At 35.6% G+C, this 27986-nt stretch overlaps 2 protein-coding genes across 2 annotated transcripts; both read left to right on the top strand.

Moving 5' to 3' along the window:
• The first annotated feature begins 12576 nt into the window (after positions 1-12576).
• LOC141695955 (3'-5' exonuclease-like) lies at positions 12577-13164 on the top strand. Its single transcript, XM_074500157.1, has one exon. It carries the CDS (start codon positions 12577-12579, stop codon positions 13162-13164), a length of 588 nt encoding a protein of 195 aa, XP_074356258.1.
• A 531-nt stretch (positions 13165-13695) lies between these two features.
• On the top strand, positions 13696-15808 carry LOC141695946 (putative inactive poly [ADP-ribose] polymerase SRO2). Its single transcript, XM_074500150.1, has 5 exons — positions 13696-14096; positions 14736-14974; positions 15062-15198; positions 15294-15389; positions 15671-15808. The coding sequence occupies exons 1-5, from the start codon at positions 13696-13698 to the stop codon at positions 15698-15700; spliced, it is 903 nt and encodes a 300-aa protein (XP_074356251.1). The 3' UTR covers positions 15701-15808.
• Positions 15809-27986: the final 12178 nt, after the last annotated feature.

Here is a 27986-nt window from a genome sequence, read left to right as displayed (position 1 = left end):
TGCTGGACATGAGATGCTGAGTTTCATGGATGGATTTAGCGGATACAACCAGATCAAAATGCATAAGGATGACATTCCAAAGGTATCATTTATCACTGACTTTGGTGTTTATTGTTATCTTGTTATGGCGTTTGGTCTCAAGAATGCAGGAGCCACCTATCAAAGGCTGGTAAACAAAATTTTTAAGGATCTCATTGGCAAGACTATGGAAGTCTATGTTGATGACATGTTAGTCAAGAGTCTAGTAAAGACTGATCACATAACCCATTTGAGGGAAGCTTTTGAGGTCCTGAGGTACCACAAGATGATGTTGAATCCTACGAAGTGTGCTTTCGGAGTAGGATCTGGAAAATTCTTGGGATTGATGGTCTCAAAGAGGGGAATTGAGGCTAACCCCGATAAAATAAAGGCAATCCTGGACATGGAACCCCCAAAAACTGTCAAGGATGTTCAGAAGCTCACAGGAAGGGTTGCTGCGCTAGGACGATTCATTTCCAAGTCAGGAGACAAGTGCTTGTCATTCTTCAAGTCACTAAAGAACATCAAAGACTTTGTATGGAGTGAGGAAAATCAGAAGGCATTTGAAGAGTTAAAGAAGTATATGGGCCAGGCCCCGTTGTTGGCCAAGCCAGTTCTGAATGAAGTTTTATTCTTGTACTTGGCTGTTTCAGAGAGCGCCTTGAGCGCGGTGTTGGTTAAGGAGGAACTGAAAGTCCAGAAACCCGTATACTATGTCAGCAAAATTTTGCATGGTGCTGAGTTGAATTATTCAACTATTGAGAAATTCGCTCTAGCCTTGGTAATGGCTTCGAGAAAACTGCGTCCTTATTTTCAGGCTCACCAGATTGAGGTGCTAACGAATCAGCCCCAGAGGAATATCATTCACAGTCCCAAGGCAAGTGGGAGATTGATTAAGTGGGCAATAGAGCTGGGAGAGTTCGATCTCAAGTATAAGCCACGTACGGCGATAAAAGCCCAGGCACTAGCTGACTTCGTGGTGGAATGTACCATACCAACCAAGAAGTCGGGGGGCAGGAAGATACCATACCTCAAGACAAGGGAGTTGATAATGAAAGCAAAGAGAAGGATGGTAAAGAGTATTGGGTTCTCTATTTTGATGGAGCATCAAAAACAAACTCCAGTGGAGCAGGATTGGTTTTGCAAAGCCCTGATGGGTTCTTAATTGAGTATGCTATGAAGCTAGACTTCCCAACCACAAATAATGAGGCAGAATATGAAGCCCTGATAGCTGGCCTTGGTCTAGCTGGGACACTTAGAGTCAAAAATTTAAAGGTCCGTGGGGACTCGAAGCTGATCATATCCCAGGTAAAGGGAGAATTTGAGGCAAGGGATGATACGATGGCTAAGTATGTCCGCCTAGTAAGAGCTGTGATGACCCAATTTAATGAATGTCATGTTGAACACATTCCAAGGGAAGAAAATATTAAGGCAGATGCGCTATCGAAGTTTGCTTCATCTGAGATAGAAGAAAGTTCAGGAAGTGTATACTTCCGTGTTTTAAAGACGCGAAGCATAGATGTTAAGCTTGTGGCTCCCATAGGCCTGGGGACGTCATGGATCGATCCCATTAAGGCTCACATTCAGACCGGATGGTTGCCAAGCGATGCAACTGAAGCACGAAAGTTAACTGTTCGAGCACTAAGGTACTCTTTGATAGATGGGATTCTGTATAAAAGATCTTTCGTGGTTCCTTACTTAAGGTGTCTCAGGCCCGATGATGCACGCTTGGCTCTTGAGGAAGTGCATGAAGGTATTTGTGGACAACACTTGGGGGGCAGGGCCTTAGCTCATAAGATAACCCGTTTAGGCTTCTATTGGCCAGAAATGATGGCTGATGCCAAAGAATATGTGAAGAAGTGTGATCGTTGTCAGAAGCATGCACCAGTCGTCAGACAACCCCCCGAGATGCTGACCTCTATCAACTCACCTATTCCCTTTGCTATGTGGGGGATGGATATTCTAGGGCCTTTCCCTATGGCCACGGCACAAAGGAAGTTTCTGATTGTAGCCATTGATTATTTCACTAAGTGGATTGAAGCCAAGCCCTTAGCCAAAATCACAACTAAGCAAGTTGCACAATTCCTGTGGGAAAACATTATGTGCCGATATGGAATTCCCCGTATCCTCGTCACTGACAATGAAACACAATTCAACAATGAGGAATTCAAGAAGTATTGCGAAGAAAATGAAATTGAGTTGCGGTTCACCTCTGTGGCTCACCCGCAAGCCAATGGGCAAGCGGAGGTAGCAAATCGGATAATCCTGGATGGACTAAAGAAGAGGATCGAGAAGTCAAGAAATAATTGGGTGGATGAGATACTTCCCATATTATGGACCTATAAGACTACCTATAGAGTCACGACATGAGCAACTCCTTTCATGTTGGCATATGGGGCAGAAGCAGTAGTTCCCGTGGAGATATCACATTCCTCTCCAAGGATTCAGGCTTTCAACGCAGAAGAAAATGAGGAAGGGCAGAGGTTAGCCCTGGATCTGATTGATGAAGTGCGAGATAAGGCACATGCAAAGATAGTAGAATATCAGAAAAATGCTTCATTTTACTACAACCTAAGGGTTAAAGAAAGGTTTTTTAAACAAGGCGATCTAGTCTTGAGGAAGATAGAAGCATCTGGTGTAGGACAAAAAGGGAAGCTTACCCCGAATTGGGAAGGGCCGTACAGAGTCAAGAGTGTTCAAGGTAGAGGAACCTACAAGCTAGAGACTATGGATGGATTTGAAGTCCCGAGAACTTGGCATGCACAAAACCTGAAGGTTTACTATGTGTAGGGCAGCCGGATACGATTCTCACTCGTCAGGATGGCGAGTAGGTTGAAAAGCACCTTGAAGCTTTGCTTGCTTAGGATTTATATGTTTTAGTTTTATTACGAAGTTTATTATTACTTGTGTAAGGGACGAATCCCAGACAATTTTACAAAATTCATGAGTTCTTCAAAGTATGTTTGTGGCCTAACAAATAAAAGTCAAATGCATGAATGCAAGCATAGAAGGTGATAAATGAAATAGATCTGATAGATATTACAAAAATTCGATAAATAAAGTCTCGAAAATAGGATAAAAAACAGAAAGCCACGCAGGGCTGAAAAAGCTCTAAGGAGCTGAAGTACCCTCGGCATCCATATTATCATCCTCTCCACTCTCGCTGGATGTCTCTGTCGTCTCGGAGGAGGAGGAAGAGATGTCGTCCTCAGCAGGTCTGGAAGAAGACTCGGGAGGAGGAAGGAGTGGATCCTGAGGAACATGGTCCGAGACAACTACTCGGGTACGAAACCTCTGTAGCAAAGCCTCGTCATCAGGGCAGATGTAGTCCGCCGGGTTAATATCAGGACAAGCCTCGTTCACGGTCCCAAGGGCCGTGTCCCAACCAGTCCTAAAAAACTCGGGAAAGACTGAATCATCCCTAATCCTCATGGATTGGGCAAACTCCTCCGAGTCCAGATAGTTGTCTATAGCTTTATCCTTCTCCGCCCGAAGTACCACCAGCTCGGCGTTAGACTCTCCGAGTTCTTCCTCTTTGCGCTTGAGCTTCTTCTCCAGGGTAGCATACTTTTTCTGTTGCCTCCTGAGGGCATTATCGGCCTTATCAGAAGCCCGCTTCCATGATTCGGCTTGCCTCACAGCGCCTTGAAAGTAGGCGTTAGACTGGAACAAAGCAATTAACAAAATATAAGGCAAGAAAATGCTACAAGAATGAAAAATAAGTTCAAAAAAGAGAAGGCATACCGAAGCCAGAGACTGAGCTCCCATGAGCTTAATCCTCTCAAGATCAGGGGTGGCCACCACATCAGTAAAATCCTTGGGAGTCACGCTATGGTAAGACCAATCCCAAGCATGTTTCGTGGAACCAACTACGGTGTCCCCTCGGCGGAATCCCCAGAGAGGCTGAAAGGTGCCTGTGGCAGCAGCAGTAGGGGCAGCAGCAGTGATAGGAGCACCATGGCCTCCAGCTCCTTCAGTTGAAGCCTCGCCTATAGGCTCTTTGTGCTTCTTCAAAAAGATAGGCTCCGTGGCCTTTCCCCGGGTGTCTAGGCCTGCGAGCCGAGCTTTCTTCATCCTAGTTGTTTCCTCAACCAAAGGAACATTGTCCTCGTTAATCTCCTTAGCAGCTGAAACAAAGCAAAGGACAAAATAAGTGATGTTAATAATGCATGAAATGAAGTAAAATTGAGAAGGGAAGAAAAATACCCTGTTGAGAAACAGAGGATAGTCCCACATGAATCAGGGAAAACTCCTCTAAGAGAGTCCAGCTGGTGGTGGTGCCATCATCCTGAGTAAGCCCATTATAAATAATAGTTTCTTCAGGAGTTAAGTGAATGGATTTGAGGCTACCATCACTGACCTTCCCGAAGGAAGATCGAAAAAGTGTGCCCCAGTCACCATTCTCCCAACATAACCCAACGAAACTATTCCTCCAATTTTGATTATTATCAGGAATAGAGGCGCTGTTAAAGATATGTTTGCTTTTGGGCCTTTGCTTGACATAGACCCAGCCACAGATATTGGAAGAACTATTATAACACTGAAAGACCTTCCTAAAAACGGCTACAGAAAGAGGAAAGCCCTCCCTAAGACAACAAACCATAAAACATAGAATATTCCTCCAGGCGTTTGGAGGAAGCTGACACGGATTAATTTGTAGATCAGCCAAAAGATGAGGAATAAAAGGATGGAAAGGAAACCTAAGCCCAGCATTAAGGGCATCTGTGTAAATGAGGAGAGTGTCGGGTCTCCAGTGGCAAGTACGGTCACCACCAGAGACTGGAACTAATCTAAGAGGAGGAAGGACGTTATAGCGAGCATTTAGTTTATTAAAATCTATGTTGTGCCAAGTATTACAATGATTAAAAGAGTCGAGATGTACAGTGGAGGGATATTCATCCCCCCTAGTGTTAATCATATCAATTAAAGACATATATGAAGAGCGGATCTCGATATCCTTATCTCGTTTTGAAGCCGAGGCTATCTTGGCCGCCCTCTCAGAACTCTTGTCAGCCATTTAGTAAAGACTGGAAAAGAAGGCTGGAAGCTAAGGGAGGAAAGTTGAAAGAGGAGAAAGATTGGAGAGTTTTAGAAATGAATGAAGTGAAGGGTGAAGAGTGTGAGTGAGAGCACACCCCCCCCCCACCTTTATATAAGAGGAAAAGAAGGAAATTGGGCCTAGAAAAGCCCATTCAGGCCCAAAAAAAGAAGGTTCTGGAAGCATCAGAAAATCTTTGGAAAATTCAAGAAAGAAAACTTGAGTTTTTTTTTTGAAGATTCTGGAAGAATCCAGAAACAATCCTAGAGTAATTTGGAGTTTGGGTTTAGAAAACAAAAGCCCAGTTAAGGGCCCAAGTGTTGAAAGAGGCCCAAATGGTTTTAGGGGTGGAAAAGAAGTCCAGCTAAGATAACAAATTTTTTTGGCCTGAACCCAAAACGTTGGCCCAAATTGAAAGCCCAGAATTAGAGGCCCAATTGAAAGGCCTGTGAAGCCCAGTAAGAGAATAAGCCCAGTTAAAATGGGCCCAAGTTTTAGCCTAGCATAAGGGGCCTAAATCCAAGTATGTACAAAAATTTATATACATGCATATGTTCTTGACCTGTTCGACCAGAAAACACAAAGAAGTCCTGGTCGAATGGCTTGAGCTCGAAATCAAGTCGATCAGGGTAAATAAAGGCCTTAATTCGACCAGGACCAGGATCAATTCGACCAGAAAATATAGAGAAATCCTGATCGAAGCCCCTGAGGTCGAGATCCTATCGATCAGGGTTGAAAAGGAGGCTTAATTCGACTAGAATTAGACCCATTCGACCAAGAAACACGAAAGATTCCTGGTCGAAATCATTGAGGTCAAAATTCTGTCAACCTGGGCAGCAAGAGAAGCTTAATTCGGTCAAAAAGCAAGAATCCTGACCGAAAGGGACGAAAATCCTAGTCGAAAAAAAAATTCGTGGTCGAAAATTGTAAAAAAAAAAAAAAAAAGGAAAGAAGGAAAAATCCTGGCCGAAATTCGACCAGGACTCCTGACCGAAAGCATCCTCCTCGAAAATCCTTCGACCAAGGCACAATAGGGGCTAATTCGACCAGGATCCTGGTCGAATGGATTCCTGGTCGAAAATTGTATAAAAAAAAAAGGGAAGAAAAAAGAAAAAAAGGAAGAAAAAATCCTGGAAAATTACAAAAAAATAAGGAAATTTCTTAAAATAATTTCTGAAAAATGTTAATATTTTCAGAAATAAGGAATAAATCCAGAAAATTAAAGGATAAATCCCAGAAATTAGGGAAAAAATCCAGAAATTAAGGATAAATCCCAAAAATTAGGGGAAAAATCCAGAAAATTAGGGAAAAATCCAGAAATTAAGGATAAATCCCAGAAAATTAGGGAAAAATCCCAGAAATTAGGGAAAAAATCCAGAAATTAAGGATAAATCCCAGAAAATTAAGGATAAATCCCAGAAAATTAGGAAAAAATCCAGAAATTAGGGAAAAATCCCAGAAAATTAGGGAAAAATCCCAGAAAATTAGGATAAATCCCAGAAAATTAGGGAAAAATCCAGAAATTAGGGAAAAATCCCAGAAAATTAGGGAAAAATCCCAGAAAATTAGGATAAATCCCAGAAATTAAGGGAAAAATCCAGAAATTAGGGAAAATTCCAGAAAATTAGGGAAAAATTCCTGGAAATTAAGATAATTTCTGAATAAAAGGAAGATTCATTGTAAATGTGTAGGTCGCTCCACACTTTACGCAAAAATGAAACCCTGAAAGGGAACGAATAACTTCTGCGAAACCTAATCAATGTTTCCCAAAAGTTGGGGGGCAAATGATAGGGATAAATAAGTCCTGATTTTATAATTAATGGGCTGATAGGCCCAATAATAAGATGTATAATATTCAGACCAGAAAGGTTAAGCCTGATGGACCAGATCAGGCCTGGTGGAATAAAAAAGGCCCAAAAGCCCTGATTATTAATTAATTTCGTAATTAATTAATAAGGGAAAAATCAGATATTGAAAAGAGTCTCGATAAGGATATAAATCCTTGGAGATTAGCCTCAAGGGGACCTAAAAGGATAAGGAATCAGTTTCCTACTATCTAGGACTCCAAAGTCCATTCTAATTATGAGACTTGCCCACCAAGTCTCCTATACCAAGTCCAATTCAAGGACTCCCAACATCTATATAAGGGGTCTCACCCCCACCAATCAGAACTACGTTTTTTGGCTTGATTCTCTAATTCACAGAGATACGTAGGCATCTCGTAAAGGCAGATTGAGTCACGAAACACGAGAGCAGCCATTAAAGGCCTTGAGCTCCCGAATCTTAGTATTAAATACAGCAAGTAATAACCTTAGTTTTTTATCCATAACAGTTCCTCATTTTATAAGATAAAAATTAAAATTATTTATTCAAAAATATTTTAAATCAAATTTACCCATTGCAATTTTTTTTAAGAAAATGATACAACTTTAACTCAATTAACAAATGGTTTGTTTATTGTTACTTATATTTATTTTTATTAAGATAACTATTATATATATAATACTTTTAATAATATTTTATATTATTTAATAATATATAATTATACTTCAATTTCTTAATTAATTACCTATTATGTTTGTTATCAGCTTCTTAAATATTATAATAGAATAATAGAATAAATGTAATAAATGTAATCTATAATGTATTTTATTGGATGTATATTTTAATTTTGAATTGTAATAGATTTATTATTATTATTATTGTTATTATTATTATTATTATTATTATTATTATTATTATTATAGGTAGTCCTCGTTTTTATGTTTTAGAGGATTATGTGCTCAAATTTTTTTAAAAGATAATCCGTAATTTTCTCTTTTTATAAAATTAAACAAAATAATGTAATATTTATATCTAAATATAATCTAAATATTTTCATTATTTTATAAGATACAAATGAAAATTATCAATTTAAAAATATTTTAAATAAAACTTACCCACTCCAATGTTCTTTTAAAAAATGATATAATTTTAATCCGATTATAAATGATTTATTAATTGTTACTTATATTTTTTTATTAAGATAATTTTTGCTTGTAATATATATATAATATATAATCATAGTTCACATAATATGTTTACGCATTTATTTTTGTTTTATTTATATATTTTTTTTCTTAATATTTTGGAGTTTGATAAAAAATTGCAAATTCCTTTGTTGTTTGCATCTTGTCAAGATTTCTTAATTTTTCGGTTCTACTAATGATTTTGAACGAAAAATGCTTTACAATTTTGTGATATTACTTTTAAATTTATTTTATTAGCTTGTTTTTCAATTTTGAATTATAATAATTTTTTTATGATTCTTATTATATTTCTTCCTATTTTTTTTTATTTTATAAAATTCATGTACTCTAAATTTTTTTAAAAAACAATCCGTAACTTTGCCGTTTTACAAATGGAAACAAAACGCCTGTAATATTTATACATAAATATAATCTAAATGTGTTTCTTATTTTATATAATCAAAATTAATATATTCTTTTTATAAATATATTTTCTAAAAATGATCTACTTTAACCCTGAAAATAAATAATTTTTTAATTCTTACTTAGATTTATATTTATTAAGATAATTGACAGTTGTACTCTAACTAAAATATTTTTAGTATAATTTTATATTATTTAAGAATTTGTAATTATAATTTATTTTCTTAATTGATTGCTTATTGTGTTTTTTTTACAGATTATTAAGTATTATAATGGAATATTAGAATAGATGAAAAAAATAGTATATAATATATTTTATTAGATTTATATTTCAATTTTTAATTGTAATAGTTTTATTATTATTATTATTATTATATTTTTTTCACATTTTTATGTTTTATAGATTGATGACTCTAAATTTTATAAAAGATAATCTGAAAGAGTTAGCATATTGTCGTGTTTGCGACAACATTTCATAATTTTTGGTTGTAGCATTGATTTTGAAAAAAATACTAAATACTGTACATTTTTTTGTGATAGTACTTCTAAATTTATTTATTAGTTTGTTTTTCAATTTTGAATTATAATAGTTTTTTATAATTATAATTATTATATTTCCTCCTAGTTTTTGAAAATCCGTAAATTTTTCACAAATCAAACAAAACGCCTGTAATATTTATACCTAAATATAATTTCAATATTTTTCTTATTTTATATGATAAAAATTAAAATGATCTTTTTACAAAAATTTTAAATCAAACTCACTCGTTCCAATTATTTTAAAGAAATGATCGAGTTTAACCCGATTAACAAATAATTTATTATTTATTTTTATTAAGATAATTGTTACTTGTATTAAATATATAATATTTTTAATATTATTTTATATTGTTCAATAATAGCTTAATTTTTTAATTAATTACCTATTGTGTTTGTTATACATATTATTAAGTATTAAAATGGAATATTAGAATAAATGAAATAAATATAATATATAATGTATTTTATTAGATTTTTTAAAAACATTAAAAATCAAACTTGCACATTTCAATTTTTTGTAAAAATATGATATTATTTTAACTCGATTAACAAATAATTTCTTAGCCATTACTTATATTTATTTTTATGAGATAATTATTAGTTGTGTAACTATTTTAAAAAAAATTGAGCAGTATTTCTGTATTTTGAATTAAAAAAATATTTGTAATGAGGATTGAACCGTTGACCTTCACATCTCAAAGAAATTAATGATACTCTTTCACAATTTATCAACTACATGCACAAAAAACTCACTACCTGCATATAATATTTTCTCTGAATTTGATAAATATAAAATGATCAAAATATTCTTTCCCACTAATTAAAATCTCTTTGAATCAATTATGTTGCCTATATTTTATATTTAGTATATGCCAACATGATTTTATATCAGTTGTGAAAATGCTAATATGCGTTTTTTAGTAATTTAGAAATTGACATTGACAAATTACAAAAAGATGAATCTCTTCCTTATATTAAAACAGAATCATTAAAAATATTTAATAAAAAAATTACTTTCTCGAATGATGGTTAATTTCGTATCACATCCCCAACCACTACACCAAAAAAATTAATGATACTCTTTCAGAAATTCATTAACTACATGCAGAAGAAACTCACTACCTATATTTGATATAATATTTTCTCCGAATTTAATAATTATAAAATGATCAAATTATTTTTCCCCACTAATAATTTAAATCTCTTTCAATTAATTATGTTGCCTATATATTATTTTTAGTATATGCCAATATGATTTATATTAGTTGTGAAAATGCTAATATACGTCTTTTAGCAATTTAGAAATTGACATTGACAAATTAGAAAAAGACGAATCTCCTCTTTATATCTAAACATAATCATTAAAAAAATTTACTAAAAAAATTAGTTGCTTGAATGATGGTCAATTTGGTGATACGATAGAATGGTTGAGTGTAGATGGTGTATACACGATGAGGATATTCGAGTGTAGGAAATGTAATAATAATGCCACTGTATTCCTGAAAATGGTTTAGAAAATGGATGATGCATGAGGATGAAGGTGAAAATTTTCGAAAGTGTTGATTATGATGTTACCGACGGTATAGTAGGTGAAACAACATCATTGGGGATTTTATAAACTCATGTGCGAGAGGATGAAAAATGAGATGAATGGGCTTGCAGATGTGTGGACGAAATGTAGCTGAAATTCAGTGACATACTTGTTTGTAAGTAGCTGCTAGAATAATGGTCGATTTAAATATACAAAGGAATGGGGCGAAGTGAGTATGATGTATATATGATGAGGATGTACTAGCGTATGATATATAATGATAATGCTACTGTATTGCCGAAAATGATATAAAATAGAGGATGCATGTGGAAATGTATATTATATTTGAATGTATTATTTAAGTAAATATACGTATAAAAAATAAGTATAAGATTGGTTCTTAATTTTCATTTGAACACTTACACACACCCACACGTGTTATTCTACTTGGATAGATTTTTAAAAATATTATCATTTAATCTTTTTAAGTTAGACATTTTTTAATGATATAAAAAATTTCTTTGAAAATTTTAAATTATAATATATTGTCATGATTACATATGAAATTTAGATAAAAAATTGAAGTATGTATCAGTTTTTATAAAAAAAATTGTCGAATATATCACACTTACAATATAAAATATTTTAAAAATCACGAGTTACTATTTCAAAAATAAAAATAGTTAAATTATAGATTTAAATGGAACTCTATTTTGTACGGACTATCATACTAGTTTACTTATGAAACCATGAACATAATTTCCTTGAATTAATATATTGCTTTCTTTTCTAAAAAAAGGTTGATGTTTTAGATGACATATACACCTAAACGTAGGGTTTTGGTCTAGGTGATGATGGTAATAAGCAATTTAAATCAGAAATGTTTGTTTGCCTTTTGTCCTTTTAGTTTTTTAGTGGAATTAACTCTCATTTTACTGAAAAATATATAAATTGTATAACCGAAAAAACATAGAAGCTATATCATTAAAAAGTATATTTAAACTCTTTTAAGTACATTTTTTAGTTTTGGGAATTTGTAACAGTATAATTTTCAATTTGTAGATCATATTGATAAAAAATAATAAGACACTTAAACAGGACTACAAGTCACGAAGGAGGAACTTAAGAAACAGATCCAGATGCAATGTAATTAGACATGGCAAAATGGGCCTCAATCCGAAAAACCGAACCGAAACTATGGATTCGAGATCCGAATTATATAAATCGATAATTATCCGAAAATCAAATTAAACCGATCCGAAAATTTAACCGGGAATGATCCGAAATACTAGATCCGATTATAAATTGGAATCGAACAAAATTGATCCATATAAAATCTGAACCCAATATGACCCGAAATAAGAATAATTTATACTTAAATGTATCTTATATTCATAATAATTTAATTATTTAATCCTAAATTAATATAAAAGTACATTATATTATATTCAAAGTACTACATTTAATAAAAAGATATTTTTTAAGTCTCACAACATGGAAAAATAAATAAGTTATGATGCGAAATATCCGAACCAAATTTAATCCGAATCGAATTTTGTCCGATTTTTATCCGAATTTCATCCGTTTTTAATTCGAATTAGACCCGAACCGAATTACATCCGATCCGATCTGAATAGTCTCCAGTTATATCATAATTCGAAAGTGAAACCGATCCAAAATAGATCTGATCCGAAACCGACCCGATTATCCGATTTGCCAGGTCTAAATGTAACCACTACCTGGCTTAATGTTATTTTCCGAGAAACATTTAATTAATTAACCTGTTATTTTCGAGAAAAAAAAATGAATGGTTCCTCTATTTTCAAAGAATTATAGTAATAAGGTCAAAATTTGTGAAGATCAAGCTAGTGTACTCCAAGTAAGTTTGAATACCATTCATTGAAAATAGAAGTTGTATAGTCCTAGCTATATGCATTGCTCTATATATAAGCTCTCTATGCATACATCTTCTCACATCCACAGAAAGTAGATCCCAACTGATCAAACAGATTGTTGATATGACAACAAAGTACAGAGTCACCTTTCAAGAAAATGTGATTGAAGTAACAGTCACTAATAAGGCTTCAGCTGTTGATGAATGGATACGCAGCGTTCGCGCATCCTGCCATACCCAAACCATAGTTGGACTCGACTGCGAATGGAAGCCCACCTTCAGCCCAATTCTGAAAAATAAGACTGCAACATTGCAGCTGTGCATTGACTCAAAGTGTCTCATAGTCCAAATGTTCTATCTGGATTGCATTACTCAATCTCTCAAGGCTTTCTTCAGCGATACTAATTTTACTTTTGTTGGTGTGGAAGTGCAGGATTACGCGCTTAAACTTATGAATGAGTATAGCTTGAGTGTTTCCAAGACTTGTGACATTCAAGCCTTGGCTATGACTAGCTGGCCGATACGTTTCTTTCGCAAGCCCGGACTGAAAGAACTTGCTAACAGTATTGTGGGACTGTACATGGCGAAGCCACTTGATGTTTGCAGGAGCAACTGGGAGGCTAGGAAGCTTACCCTGGACCAGGTTCAGTATGCTAGTATTGATGCTTATGCTTCTTTCAGAATTGGTAGCAATTTACTTCAAGGGATATAATTAATGGAGCCTAGCCATTATGATAACTCTGGAAGTTTGAGATTATTTTTCTGCTTAAGAATCGAGCTTAGGTACTAAATTAGTCTTGGTTATAAACCCGCGTCATCAGTCTCGTTATCAATGTCCAACTATATATCTAATCTAATTGTATCAGTAATTGTGGAATGTAAACCTTGGTTTGTAAACCTTGCTTTGTGATTGGATGTTTTGATGATCTATATATATTTTTGGGCCAATTCTACAAACTTTTGAGTATTCAACAAAGTAGTATTAGATATTTAAGTCAAACCTTGTTTGCAGATCAAATTTGAAAAAAAAAAACTGAAATTAAATTTGAATTTGACAAAATTTAAAAATTAGTATATTTGAATTTGAATTAACACAACTTCTATATTAATTAACATAACACACTTTATAATCCTCCATCTCTATATATACAAACTACAATATCATCTAAAGGTTACTTTTCTCTCTTGAATTCTCAAGTTAATACTACTACATAAAACAATTTAGTGTATTCAGATTAACAATATGGAACATGATCAAGTCTCATCAGTCACAGAAGACAACTACGACATCCTTGCTGCACGTTCTGATTCTTCGTCAGCTTCTCTGCTGTACGACATCATCAAAAATTCCCTTGTTAGGGGCTTGAGAAACCATAGCCAGCACGTAACACTTGTGGCCATCCGTAAAAACTTGTTTTCCAGTTTATCGGGACAAGGCAGGATACAAAGTTTTCGGATTTTTTCTGAGGCAGTTTCAAGAAAAACTGGTGGAAATCCTAATTTAAAATATGCATGGTATGGCGGTTCGAAGAAAGAGATTTCTGATGTAACATCTCACGGGTTTGCATGTGTTAAATCACCTGGTAATGGAGATTTATATGGACGTGGCATCTATCTGTCTCCTGCCAAATTTCCTATGGATAGGTTGGTAACAATTGAATCTTGTTTTTGTTCCGTTTTAAATCTTCAATTCGGGTTTTAGATTTTTTTGCATATTGCATGTTCTAAACCAGTAGTTGATAAATTTGTTATAGTTTGTCCTGATAACTTTTAAACGTAATGAACGATCTGTTCATGAACTTCAAACATAGATGTTCGGTTTCTTATCTTCAATTTCTTCTGTTTCAGATTTTGTCATGTATTTGCATGTTCTAAACTAGTAGTTCAATAATTTGTTAATTTGATATAAATTATTATGTCATGAAACCTCGTAAACGAGATAAATATGTTCACGAGCAAAACCCCAACATGTAATGGACGTGTGTTTCTGAGCAAAATCCACAAACAGAGGTACTCGAGAACTTCGAACTCGTTTATTATCTGAGAATCCGAGAATGAGCCGTTAAAAACAGTCCTCTGATTTTTTTTTTTCTGATTAAAAGTTTCTAATAGTGTTTTTTGTCAAGGAACCAATTACCTTTCGTGTCCCTCATAAATTGTGAGAAATGTTGTGGGTGGTAGCCTGAATTCTGATATTATTCTAACACTTTTAGCATTTTATTAATATGAATAATGATTTATATATATTTATGAATTTGGTACATACAAATTGCGATTTTGCAGTGTATTATCATCAGAAGTTGACGCCAATGGGTTGAGACACATTCTTTTGTGTCGTGTGATATTGGGGAAAACAGAAGAAATATGTGCCGGTTCTGAGCAGTTTCAACCAAGTTCAGAAGAGTTTGATACTGGTGTAGATAATTTGGACCAACCCAAAAAGTATATTGTCTGGAGTTGTTACATGAATTCTCACATTCTTCCCATCTTCGTTATTAGTTTCAATACCACTTCACTGACCCGTAAGCAATATTAAACAAACTTCTGTTATTTTTAAAGTTTAGGCCTTTTTCAGTGCTCCAAGTATGTATTTTTTTTTTAATCTTCAGGTTCACCAAGGAGTCGGGGACTTGCTTTGATACATAGGTCACCCTACATAAGCTTTCCGAAACTAATGTCAGATCTTAAACCATATTTGATACCTTCTGAAATGGCCTTGGTTACCAGATCTCACACTGCATTTCTGGTATGATTCTATTCCTTGGAATTTTTTTATTATACCCTCAAGATATACAGGGATTACTTGGCTCAAATGTTATTTGTCCAATTGTTTTGTAATAGGCAAAAAGCATTACGAGGAACCAACTGATAAGCACACTGAGGCAAATTGCCGGAGACAATCTACTGAAGGCAATGATCAAATCGAGCAGAAACAAGGTACAAGTTAAGTGCTGATCAAGCATTTTCTAGTACTAGTGTGTATCACTATATAAGAAATTAGATGCATCCTGATAAAGGCTTGTGCATTACCTGATTGCCTGTATCACAAGTGAAGCCTTAAAACTGTTGAAAAGTTAGGCATCAGTTATCATATCAAATCCAATTTATATTTTCCAGAGAAAAAATTAAGTAAATTACTGATCCTTGATGAATAGTCTTGCCTTGTATTTCATCCTTTACTGTTTTACACGAAACTGAAACTTAAATTCTTTATGCAGACTTTTGGAACTTTCAATAACATTAATTAGGAATTCTGGAGCAGCTTAAATAGATGCATGCAGCTCAGGGAGGATGGGTTGTTATATTATATCTCGGATTCTGTATGTGTATCGGGGTATTTACAGAAATAGCGCAGAGATTAGAAATGGTTGTTTATAGAAAATTGTATACTCCAAGACGCAATGTCAACTCAATTAACCGTAAATCATTGTTTCTGACATTTTGTATTCACTTTCTTTTGCTATAAATATATTAATGGATGTTCATAAGATTTAAGGTATATTATTATTATTGGTTAGTTTCATAATTATAATACTTTCGGTTATTAACTAGTATTCACTTTCTCTAGCTATAAATATATCAATTGATACTCTAGGGCCGTTCACAAATAAATTACGGATGTTCGTCAACAAACTCGAGTTTGACTCGATAAAGGTTCGGTCAGTTAAAAACTTGAATTCGAACTCGAACACAAAAAGGTTTCCGTTAACAAAATGAGTTTGAGCCGAGTTTTTACATGTTTGGCTCGAACTCGACTCGAGCTCAGCTATTTAAATCTCGAAAAAAATGAAATATTTTCAGAATATTTTTAATTACTATAATTGAGGAAGATCTTCGACCCTTACTCGTGATGAAGAAAATGAAGAGCAAAGATTATTCGTAAATACATAAGTGATAAGAATTAGAAAACCTTTTACAAGGAGTCATGACTGCCAAGTGCTAATGCTAATACAGAGGTATCATATACATACAAAATCCACTAAACACATCACGAAACACCCCACCAAGATTGAACCAGCAATAATCCAAAACTTGGTCTCCCAAAACAAGTATTTCACGTACAAAACCCACTAAGAAAATCATGAAAAAAATATTACAAGAATTCAATTTGAAAGAAAGTAGACATACAAAAGCAGATTAGTTAAAATAATAGTTTACTAAATAAAATAGGATTCAGGGATTCAGGGATAAGGAGAGCACAAGGAGAGTAGGGGTTAAGATTTCTACGAATATAAATTTTGATAATTGGGTTAGGTTTAAATCAGGTGGGTTGGGCCAATAAAAGTTAATTTTTTTTATCTGTTAAGGAGCTTCTCGGTTACGGCTCGAGCTTGGCTCAGCTCGTTTTTGTTCGCGAACAAACTCGTGTCCGACTCGTTAGTTAATGAGCTCGAACTCGAACATATTTTCAATTCGATAAAAAAGCTCGGCTCGGTTCGTAAAAAAAAATAAAGCTCGACTCAGTTTGTCAAAATCGGTTCGGCTCGGTTAGTAAACAGCCCTAGATGATCATAAGGGTTAACTTATATTATTATTATTATTATTATTATTATTATTATTGGTTAGTTTCATAATTATAATAATTTTCTTGTGAGTTGTTATGATGTTGGGTTGTTGACTATATAAATTGCTCTTATATTGTAGTAGAGAACAAGTCATATTACAATAAAAATCCATATACTTTATTATGTTATCAAGAGCTATAATTTGATACGAGATAATTTATTGGAGAGTCGTTTGGTGGCTTCCACATTTTTGGTTTAGAACATGTATTCCGATTACTGTTTCTTCTCTAAATCAGTCATGTTTTTTTTCTTGGATAATTTTTAAGCTTTAACTATGATTGCTTTTTTCCCTTCAAAATTGGTTGGATTTCTTTGGATACAAAGTTTGATTTTGTTTGGTTTTTTCTACTAGTTTTGTTTCGTTTTGATTGAGATACATACACACGGTCTTTGTTTGTTTTACTTTATTTGGTACTCTAGGTACATTGGCCCTTAACGAGATTGTTTACTTTATTTGGTACTCTAGGTATATTGGCCCTTCGCGGGATTGTTATAGTTTATCTGTTGCTCTAGGCACATTTGCCCATCATGAAATTTGATTATATTTGGAAACAGTTTAAACTTGGATTCAGTTTTTACTTTGTTTAAGATTGGAAATAGTTTTTTTTTGACTTGGACTTAGTTATAAAGTAGATGTAGATTTAAACTTTTCGAAACCCACCGCAGGATCCATGCGAAAAATATATATTTAATTCGTAGATCAGATTGTTTATCTTAAGAAACTTTACCAATTGGTTGACTAATGGATATCCAAAACTTGTTCAATCACCACGCATCTCGCACTCGCGATCTACGCTCTATCGGTATCTACACGAATGCTTGAACTCAAGGATTGAATGTGTACTAGTACAAACTCGTTTCTTCTTGCTCTCTCCATCTTCTCCCTTGATGGCTAGGGTTTTAGTAAAAGTCTTTCTTTGCACAATCAGCCACACAAGAGATATTATATAGAGAGTAGAAAAACGAATTATAAATCTTAATTTATTAGGAGTTATTATTAATTCGAAATTTCTATTTGTATTATAATTATGTCTCACTTAATTATTTAACAAATAAATTTCATAATGGGTTTGACTGGGGCTTGATATTAAAATTGAATACAATTTGTTCGTTAGATATGGATAAAATTTGTTGATTTGATCTGAATACAGTTTGAATTTCGAGTTGGTTTGCACATGAAGTTGGTTTGATTTTATATTCGGTTTCGGTGGGTAAAGATTTTTTAATTTTAAAGTGGTTTTCTTCGATTATTGGGTGACATAAATGGTTCTTCTTCTCTTGTTGATTCGATACTAGTTTTTCAGTAGCATATTTGCTCTTGTTTTGTGCTTGTGCGCAATTTTGTGCTTAGCTCTTGTTTTTTGCTTATGCAGAATTTTGGATTCGTTCTTTGGTTTGTCTGGTTACGTGACTCCATTTCTTGTTCGATAAACTCATAGTTCATTAACGTGAGGTTGAGGGGGATGTTAATATATATTTATTGTTATTAGATAGTTTTATTATATAAGTTTTTTATTATGATATTTTCCTCTGTTATTGTTAGTTAGTTATATAAGCCCCTTTTGTATAGTGATCGAGAACAAGTCATATTACGATAAAATCTTACTTTACTCTTTTCTCAATATTTTATCAATAAGTTCGTTACCAAGTAATGATTTTATATCAACGTTATTCGTACGTAGGAAGTTGCATGCGACCTTTTTTCATATAATTATAATATTATTTTTTTTCCACGATTGTAGTAGATCAAAAATAACTATGTTTAAGGCGAAAAACCCAGTCGAAATCCAAATTGATGATCTTTACGTATGTTTGGTTATAAAAGATTTGCTTTCGTGCAAGTGAACATTTTTAACTTTTAAGTGTCTATTGGTAGGATTGTTCATGGGCTAGTGAACCAGTTGAAACCGACCGGACCCGACTTTTAATTAGACCGATCAAACAGAGCCATCCAAAACCGTGGATTAGTTGGATTAATTTTTCATTGGGTCGATTATAATAGGTTGGATTAGAATTTAAATATTTAAAACCCTAATCCAACCCAACAGGTCTAATTAAGGCCCAACCCAATTCCATTATAGTGAATAGATCCTACTCTTCTAGTCCACTAGCAAAGTTGTTAAATTATATGTAATCTTGGACAAAAAAATTATAATGATGTAATAGCTTTGTCAACACCAAATTTGATCGAGTCCGGTCGGGAAGTGATTAGGTCTGTGAAATCAGCCGTGATCTTGCCTCTGCCTTTATTGTCTCCTATTAGGTTCGTATAATTAAATACCAAATTGATGCTTACTATATATTTATCAATGCAGATAAAAACTAAATTTTGTTGGGTTGTCTTAATTAACAGACCTTATATTGCTCATTTCTAAGTGCTGAGATGAGTGCATTTTTTGTTGTTCTTTTTTAGTCCTCTAATATGATTTTTTTTGTCAAAATCATACTTGCATTACTTCAAATTCTTCAGAAATGAGTGCATGATGAATACTATCGGGAGCATTGTCATGCCATTCCCGAGAGCTTGATATAGAATAAGTCGCTTTTGTTAGCGATTGAGTTATACCATTCGCAAACCTATGAATAAAAATAACTAGAACATAATCAAAGTGATTAAGTAAATCAATACAATCCATAAAAATAGCATCAAAGTATGAATTGCCATGGATCCTTTTGCAAGCGTTAGCCAGAATTTTGAATCAGTCTCGAATATGCATTTTCTGAAGTTCCTTCCTCTCAACCATGACAGAGCTTCCTTTAAGATGAGTTCATATGCTTCTCTTGGTGGTACTAAGCTCTTCATGTCTGCTGCTCTTAGTCATAGGAAATTTTCCATCTGCATCTCTAACAACACTACCCAACTCAATGTTCTTCACCTCCTCAAATAAAGCTCCATCCACATTTATTTTTACCCATCCTTTTGGTGGCTTGATCCAAGTTTTTTCTGTCATTGATGTACTCGTCCTAGCATTAGTTACTTGATCATGCTCCAGTGATTTCATCCAATCTGACAGCAAGTTTAAAGCTGCAGTTTTTACTCCAAAACTCGACATGTGCACCTTGTCCCATATTCATTTGTTCCGTTTGTTTCACAAGCTCCAACATACTATTGCAATCAAAGCACAATTTTCTCGACTACTACTATCAAATAATATTTTAAACCCATTAAGAACACCATTTTCATGCAAGATAATAATATTGGTCAACAGTCCCACATCCACCTACACTACAGTTGGCAGTACATGTACACCTTTTTCATATGACACATGGCACCATTGACACGTATTATCAATATCGAATCTTTTTCTACAGTCTTATTGGAGTTGGTAAAGTCATGGACACTTGGATCGCTGCCAAGTCCCGTGTTGGATTCTCAGACACACGTATGGCCGTATTGGCCACGCGGAGTCTTCGATGATACTAATATGAAATTTTATCTTTAAAAATTGTAGTTAAAATCTATTTTAGCAAACTATATTTATAAAATTAATTAAGTATCCATGTCTATTAGTTACTACAAACTTATTAATTATCGTATTCATTTTTATATAAACTAAAAGATTTTACTTGTATTTTTGTGTTTTAGATTAATAAATGATGCATTTGATTCATTTTTCATGCAATTTTTGGTTTTGTTAGTAAGTTTTATTATGTTTAACATGAAATATATATAATTTTTTTGTTTATTTTTCTCGTGTCCCCCTGCACCCGTATCACCATATTTTTACATTTGTCAAATTCTTGTATTCACGCACTACGTACTCGCACTCCCGCGACCGTGTCCTTACTTACTAGGTAAACACAATGCGCATGTTTGGCGGTTCACATAAGCGTCATTATGAGGTAAAATGATGGGTTCAACTTATTTGGACCTGTTTGGCAGCTTGATGCAAATGTGTTTTTACATGTCATATTAGCCCATAACCAGAAAGTGAGCACAACGTACATTCTTCTTATCGTTCTCTTATTTTTCATGTTAGTTAAAAGATTTTGTCATCTAAGATATATATGTTAATATTTAATATGTATTAGATTTTTCATACAATATTCAAATTTATGATATTTAATAATTAAATATTTTTGAAAATTTAGTAATACGAGTATTAATTATTTGTTAATGTAATTGAAATATTAAATCGTAGTGTTGACGGAGGAATTTGGGAGTAATAAAGTCTGAGGTTCGTAGCCGAAAACAAGATATATGATGACGGTTCTTCGTCGGAAACGTGAACAGTAATCGGTGGATCTGATGAACAGTATTCGTCGGAAAAGATGAACAGTGTTTGGTGGTGGTTATTGGTGGCTGAGATTGCTTAGGGTTAGTGGTGGCTCCTTTGCGCTCTCGCTTCTGACCCCTTGCAATTTGCCTACGTATCCCTATTTATAGGGAATCAAGCCAATGTAGTTCAACCGTCTTCTACTATCTTTAGGAATGTCCGCCGATGAAGTCCAACCACAAAGGCCCAAGGCTCGTCCGCGGCTTCGAGACTTCACGGATAAGGCATCTCCCTGGCCAAGGATAACCCTCCGCTACCAGCTGTTTCTCTAGTTCGTGGACGCAGGTATAGCTGTGGTTCATCCCAAATGTTGGACGCATCCGTGTCCCCCGATAAGGAGCCCCTACCAGATTACAGGACAAGTGATCCCAAGCTTTTGGGTGCAAAGTGTAGGATACTCCAAAGTCTCCCAATGAGGACACCCGTTGACTACAGAGACAGAGCTCCCAAAGCACACACCAGAATTTACCCCACATCCCCAATGAGGACACCCATTGACTACAGGAGGAGGCCTTCAGTCCAGGCATACACCTAGAGGTCTCTGACCACGAACATCGCCTTTCCTGTAGATATGCTACAGGAATGAGTTCTTCAATAGAATACCTACATCAAATAGGTTAGTAATAATAATCTACGTCTTCCTTGAATCTTCCAAAGAACTCTTCCAAATATACATGCCAAAAGTCTTCCCAAAACATTTTACTGACTCAAGGCACGCCCTAAAGGTTGTCTCAAGGAAGGACCCAATCGTGGAGTCACTCATCTTTCTCTCAATTACAGGGCGCGCCTCCTCTCCTTCATGAGGGCGCGCCTCCTCTCCTTCATGAGGGCGCGCCTCCCCTACATAGACAGCTTCTTCAACAACTTCCCATCAGCCATTTTCACCATAAGGCGCGTACTGTTAGACATAGGGCGCACCTTCTTTCTTTTTATAGAAAGATAATCTTATCTATTCCTTAATTTTAGGCATTTCTTCCTTAATTTTGACTATTTTATCAATCTCAATCTGAATATTATTTATACCAATTTTTGGGCATAACAACTACCCCCCAAATTTCATATGTCATTGAAAATGGGATTGGAATTTTTTCTCATCCTTATCAAGATTTGTATAAACATACTTTTCAATATTATTTTACTGGGTGCGCCCTAAACAGGGCGCGCTTTTTTGTCGTCCCAGAATTCCAAATTACTATGAAAGTCATATAAGGCGCGCCTTCATGAGGGCGCGTCCTAGAATTTTTGAACGGTTTGAAACGGTTCTCCCTGTTCTCCGGGAATCGTGATCGACGTGATTGATTTGACAGTTGTCCTTTCTTCAGCTATAAATACCAGTCACAATCAATCTTTTTACTTTTTACTTTTACTCTTTCCCTTTTTTCACTTTCTCTTTCTCTCCAAAAGCTTCAACTCCGGCGATACCATTTTGCTCGAAATTGGCCTTCTTCACTACCATCCTCCAAATCTTTTCCGGTCAACTCCTTCTCCAATCTAAAAGGTATGAAAAACTTCTTGTATTTTTGAATTCCGTCAAGTAAATCACATTGCATGCCATGTTACCCTTTCAACTTCTAGTTCACAGTTCATAAGTATCTGTGTGTATATATGTGTGTATATTTAAATTTCTGTGATTTTTATCTAAAACTGCTTAGTAAAATTTTCAAATCTTGTTTCTGAGAATTCCAACCATTTCCCCCTTAATCTAATTACATTTAAGAGCGCGCATATCGCGAGACCTGTCTAGGGCGCACCCAAAACATCTTAATATTTAAATAAACTTTTTAGGCCTTGTAACTGATAGGACGCGCCTTCTTAACATAAGAAGCGCCCTAAAAGGAATTTGACATAAGTCACTCCTAACACAGGAAATACCGTTTTCTTAAGGCATCCGTTACTTTGTCTGCTTCCTTCATGTCTTCTTCTTCCATTCTTTCGACTTAGGCGCACCCTCAATATTTCTTTCGTTTTCTTGATAGCTGGAAGATGAGGGCGCGTCCTCTTCTTTTCACCCATTCAAGGATTTCCTTATCAAGTTGGGAATCTATTCGCCTCCAAACACTTACTTCGAACCTCAGCCTCCAAACGCCCACCATACTTCCGAGATTCTGAATCAGGTGGCGCGCCTTGCTCAAGATTCCAAAAAAGGTACCCTGATGGCTGACTCTTCAAATGGTTCTTCCATGGATAATATCCCCTTATCTCCCAAGCATGGGATGTTGGGGTTAAACCCAATAGGTAGTATGGTCTTGGTGATAGAAAACATAATTGAATTGGGTAAAAATTGTATGGGTAGACAATTATTATCATAATTGAGTTGGGTAATAATTGTATGTGTTGACAATTATTATTATAATGGGAATGGGTAATATTTGTATGGGTAGAGAATTATTATTGTAATCAGATTAGGTATGACTTGTTGGCTAAGTTTGTGATGACTATATATACATAGTCATGTTATTGTTTTGATGTATGCTTGAGTATTGTTTGACTTAAGTATCGCTTGAGTGAATACCGTTTGGTGAGATTGATTGTATTATTGATAATTGTTTTGATTAATAATACAAGTTGGGACGTGGGTTTTTCCGCATCATATATTGAGTGTGTGTTTTGCATTGTTTGTTTGGTTCTATACTTGTGTGTGTTCCCCCTAACAATTGGTATCAAGAGCCAAGGTTCATGATGGAGAAGGTTGGGGGATTTGAAATTGAATTGTTTAATGGAAGAAACAATTTTACCTTGTGGAAAAGTACGGTAAAAGATCTGTTAATTCAACGAGGGTTATATGCGACTCTCGGAGGGAAGAAGCCTACTGAAGTTGATGATACAAAGTGGGGAGACATGAAGTTACGTGCGGCATCAACGATCCGGTTGGCCCATGCACCGGAAATCAAGTATGATGTTCTTGAAGAGGACAATCCCAAGAATTTGTGGGAGAAGTTAATGAAGACTTATCACTCAAAGTCTTTGGCCAACAAGCTGTTTCTCAAGAAAGATTTGTTTGGGCTCAAGATGGAAGAAGACAGAGATTTAAGAGATCATCTGAATCGTTTTAATGGCTTAATCAACCAGCTAAATAATTTGGATGAAAAATTAAAGGATGAGGACAAAGCTGTTCTACTACTAGTGTCTCTACCGAAGAAGTATAATACTGTGATGACTTCTTTATTGGTTGGGAAAATGAAGTTAGATTTGGATGAGACTATTGTTGTTCTTCTGGAGGCCGAAAGATTGATGAAACAAGAATCAAGTGACACATCTGATGGAAGTGTATTTGTGGTACGTGCGCGTGACACGGAAAAGAAGTATGCTAAGAAATATAACCCTAATATCAGGTGTTTTTATTGTGAGGAATTGGGTCATATACAATTTATGTGTCCAAAGGCAAGAGAAGACTTGAGAGAGTTGAAGAAAAATCGAGGGGGTAGTGTTTCGCTTATAGAAGCTGATGAAGATGTTCTTTTGGTTCAAGAAGAGAAGGGATCAAAAGAAGAATGGGTGCTTGACTCGGGATGTTCTCATCACATATGTGGTAAGAGGGAGTGGTTCTCGTCCTATAAAAAGTGTGAGGGAAAGATTGTAACTTTACCGAACGGTAAAACGATAAAGGTTGCTGGCATTGGTGATGTAACAATGAAACGTCACAACGGTCGTGTTCAGAAGTTAACTCAAGTAAGATACATACCAAAGTTAAATCGAAATCTGATTTCGTTGGGTAAATTAGTTGATTTGGGATATACTGTTATGATGAAGAACAGTATGTTGAAAGTCACTAAAGGAGATTTAGAGATACTCAAAGGTCGAAAAGATAATAGAAATCTTTTTGTACTAGAAGGAGGGGTTATTGTTCGAGGGGAGGTATTGGGCGATCGACGTCGATGGCTTGATGGTGACCGTTAATTCGGTTGTGCATGAAATCATATTGGGTTGAAGGGGAGGATTGTTGGGGTTAAACCCAATAGGTAGTATGGTCTTGGTGATAGAAACATAATTGAATTGGGTAATAATTGTATGGGTAGACAATTATTATCATAATTGAGTTGGGTAATAATTGTATGTGTTGACAATTATTATTATAATGGGAATGGGTAATAATTGTATGGGTAGAGAATTATTATTGTAATCAGATTAGGTATGTCTTGTTGGCTAAGTTTGTGATGGCTATATATACATAGTCATGTTATTGTTTTGATGTATGCTTGAGTATTGTTTGACTTAAGTATCGCTTGAGTGAATACCGTTTGGTGAGATTGATTGTATTATTGATAATTGTTTTGATTAATAATACAAGTGGGGACGTGGGTTTTTCCGCATCATATATTGAGTGTGTGTTTTGCATTGTTTGTTTGGTTCTATAATTGTGTGTGTTCCCCCTAACATGGGAAACAAAAGCTAATCCATAAGGAGAGATCCCCAGTCCCTATTAGTACAGAGCTAGATGATGATGACTGGCTGGAAAGTTTAAACGTGGATAGGTATAGGGGCGTTGAAATTGGTGTCAACGTTGGTGCAGGGCCATCCAAAGTCTTTTACAGGGTTGTTTCTCCAAGCCTATCTCCACAACAACCACAAGATGCGCCTACTTCTCCCATTCCTGAGGGCGCGCCTGAAAAGAATATGTCGCCCCTTCGCGATGAATTGAATTTCTTTGATGAGGACTCTCTTCAGTTTTCCACCTCTCCTGAACCTTCTCCAATTCCTTTCCAGCATTGGGAAGTCTCCGACAGTGAGTTAGACTTTGACTGGGATGAGTATAAGCCGTGTAATTAAGCCGTAAAGAAACGTTTCAGGAAAGAACATGGGAAGCTTTTTTGTGTGGGCCTGTCTCAGCTTGTTCCGATGAGCAGCTAGAATGGCTCATGGAATTTTATGACATGGAAGGCATATGGGCGCGCCCTCTGAGCATGATGCGCCCCCATATTTTCAACTATGGGAGAAACTTCTGGATCCCTAGGATGGTAACCAGCCCTAAGCTAGTTTCTTTGGGTATAGGTGCACTCTTGCATCCCTACCTTAGGGAAGTAATAGAACTTTATGATGTGGCTCCACTCCAATTTTCTCCTAACAGCTACAAATTTATTCTAGCCCTATTCATTCTCTATACATACCTGGGCTTCCCTCAGCCTTCAATGGTCGAAGTCAGCTATTTTTTCAGCTTAAGGAAATCTGACCATGGATACTACTACTTGGTTGTAGACAAGCAACATAATAAGAAAGGTTTCTCCTCTGGAAAGCTTAGCCATGAAAAAGGTTGGAAGGAAAACTTCTTTTATTTGTATGATGTTCCCAAGTTGAGAATAAGATTCAACACGTCTCCAAGTAAGGGCGGCCCCTCTCACTCTTTTTTTCTTATATTATTTCTATTTTATTTTTTCTCACAACCTCATTCTCTCAGACAAACCAGTGGCCAAACTACTTAAGGGCGAGCCTAAAAGGCGAGCTGAAGCCCTTCTCAGAGAGGCCGCTGAAAGATGGAACTTAAAGACTTTGGTTACTAGGATCAATTTGATGCGAGTTGGAATCCTTTCTGACCAAGTGGGAGAGAAGAGTAGATTTATAAGATTTTGGAAAGGTGTCCCTGTTTCTCGTGTCCTTGACCTAGATAGTGAAGAAAAAGCTGAAGAAGAAGAGGACGAAGCAGAAGACAGCTCTTTTCAAGGCGAAGTCCCTTCAAGTTTGATCATTTCAGAGTCTAAAGGCGTGCCTTCCATAATTGGTGCGTCCTCATTTCCTGATAAATCTTTATGTTAGTTTTAATCTTGGCATACTAGATTATTGATAGAACCTCCTGTTAATTTTGCTTGACAAACTTTATGTTACTTAGGGCGCACCTTTTACCTGGGGCTTAACAAGTTACACATCTATATTATGGCTATCTTTACTAATTGCTTTCATTTATTGCTTTGTTCGACACGCCCGATTGTCAAGTTTAACTAATATTTTCTATGTTTTGTGCAAAAATGGCTCCTCCAAGGATTCCAAAGTCGTTTGGGGTGCACCCTGGCGACAAACCCAAGCCCAAACCAAAGAGAGACGCTCCTACAGTGCAGACATCCATCCCTACTCCTACTCCTTTCCCCCAAACTACTCTTATCCCGAAAAGGCCCATTATTGATCTGACAGAGAAGCAGGGCGCGCCTAAAAGGCCCAGAACAGAGGGCGCGCCTTCAGGCTCTTCTGCTGCTTTGAACTGTCTTGGCCCACTGGGCTCCCTTCATGTTACAGATGAGGAGGTGGTGCAGTGGCAAGCTATGAGCTTGGAAGATGCTGCCAGGGCTTCCATCAAAGCCTCTTGCCAATTATTCATCCATTCCAACCAAGTGGTGGATAAACTTCTAGAGGAGAAGGTGCGCCATTAGAGGCTGCAGGGTGACAACAATATCCTAAAGAATACCTTGAAGGACAAAGACTTCCTCCATGCCAAGGATATTAAATCCAAAGACCTTGAAATCTCCTTCGTCAAGGACGAGGTGGCTAATCTGACTTCCCAGCTGGAGATTGCCAATAAAAAGGCTACCTCTCTTCACACCGAGCTAGGAGGAGCCAACCTGAGGACCGAGTATCTTGAGGAGCAGCAAAAGATGGGGTGGCCTGATGAGAAGAGGGACACTACTCATGAAGCGTTTGCCAACGGTTTTCACTTCTACAGGATTGGTTTTGTGGCCAACGACCCTGATTATTCTTTTGAAAAGTTC

Source organism: Apium graveolens, chromosome 2 (genome assembly GCF_009905375.1).
Source record: "Apium graveolens cultivar Ventura chromosome 2, ASM990537v1, whole genome shotgun sequence".
Classification (NCBI taxonomy): domain Eukaryota; kingdom Viridiplantae; phylum Streptophyta; class Magnoliopsida; order Apiales; family Apiaceae; genus Apium; species Apium graveolens.
This window is presented reverse-complemented; position numbering and strand designations above follow the sequence as displayed.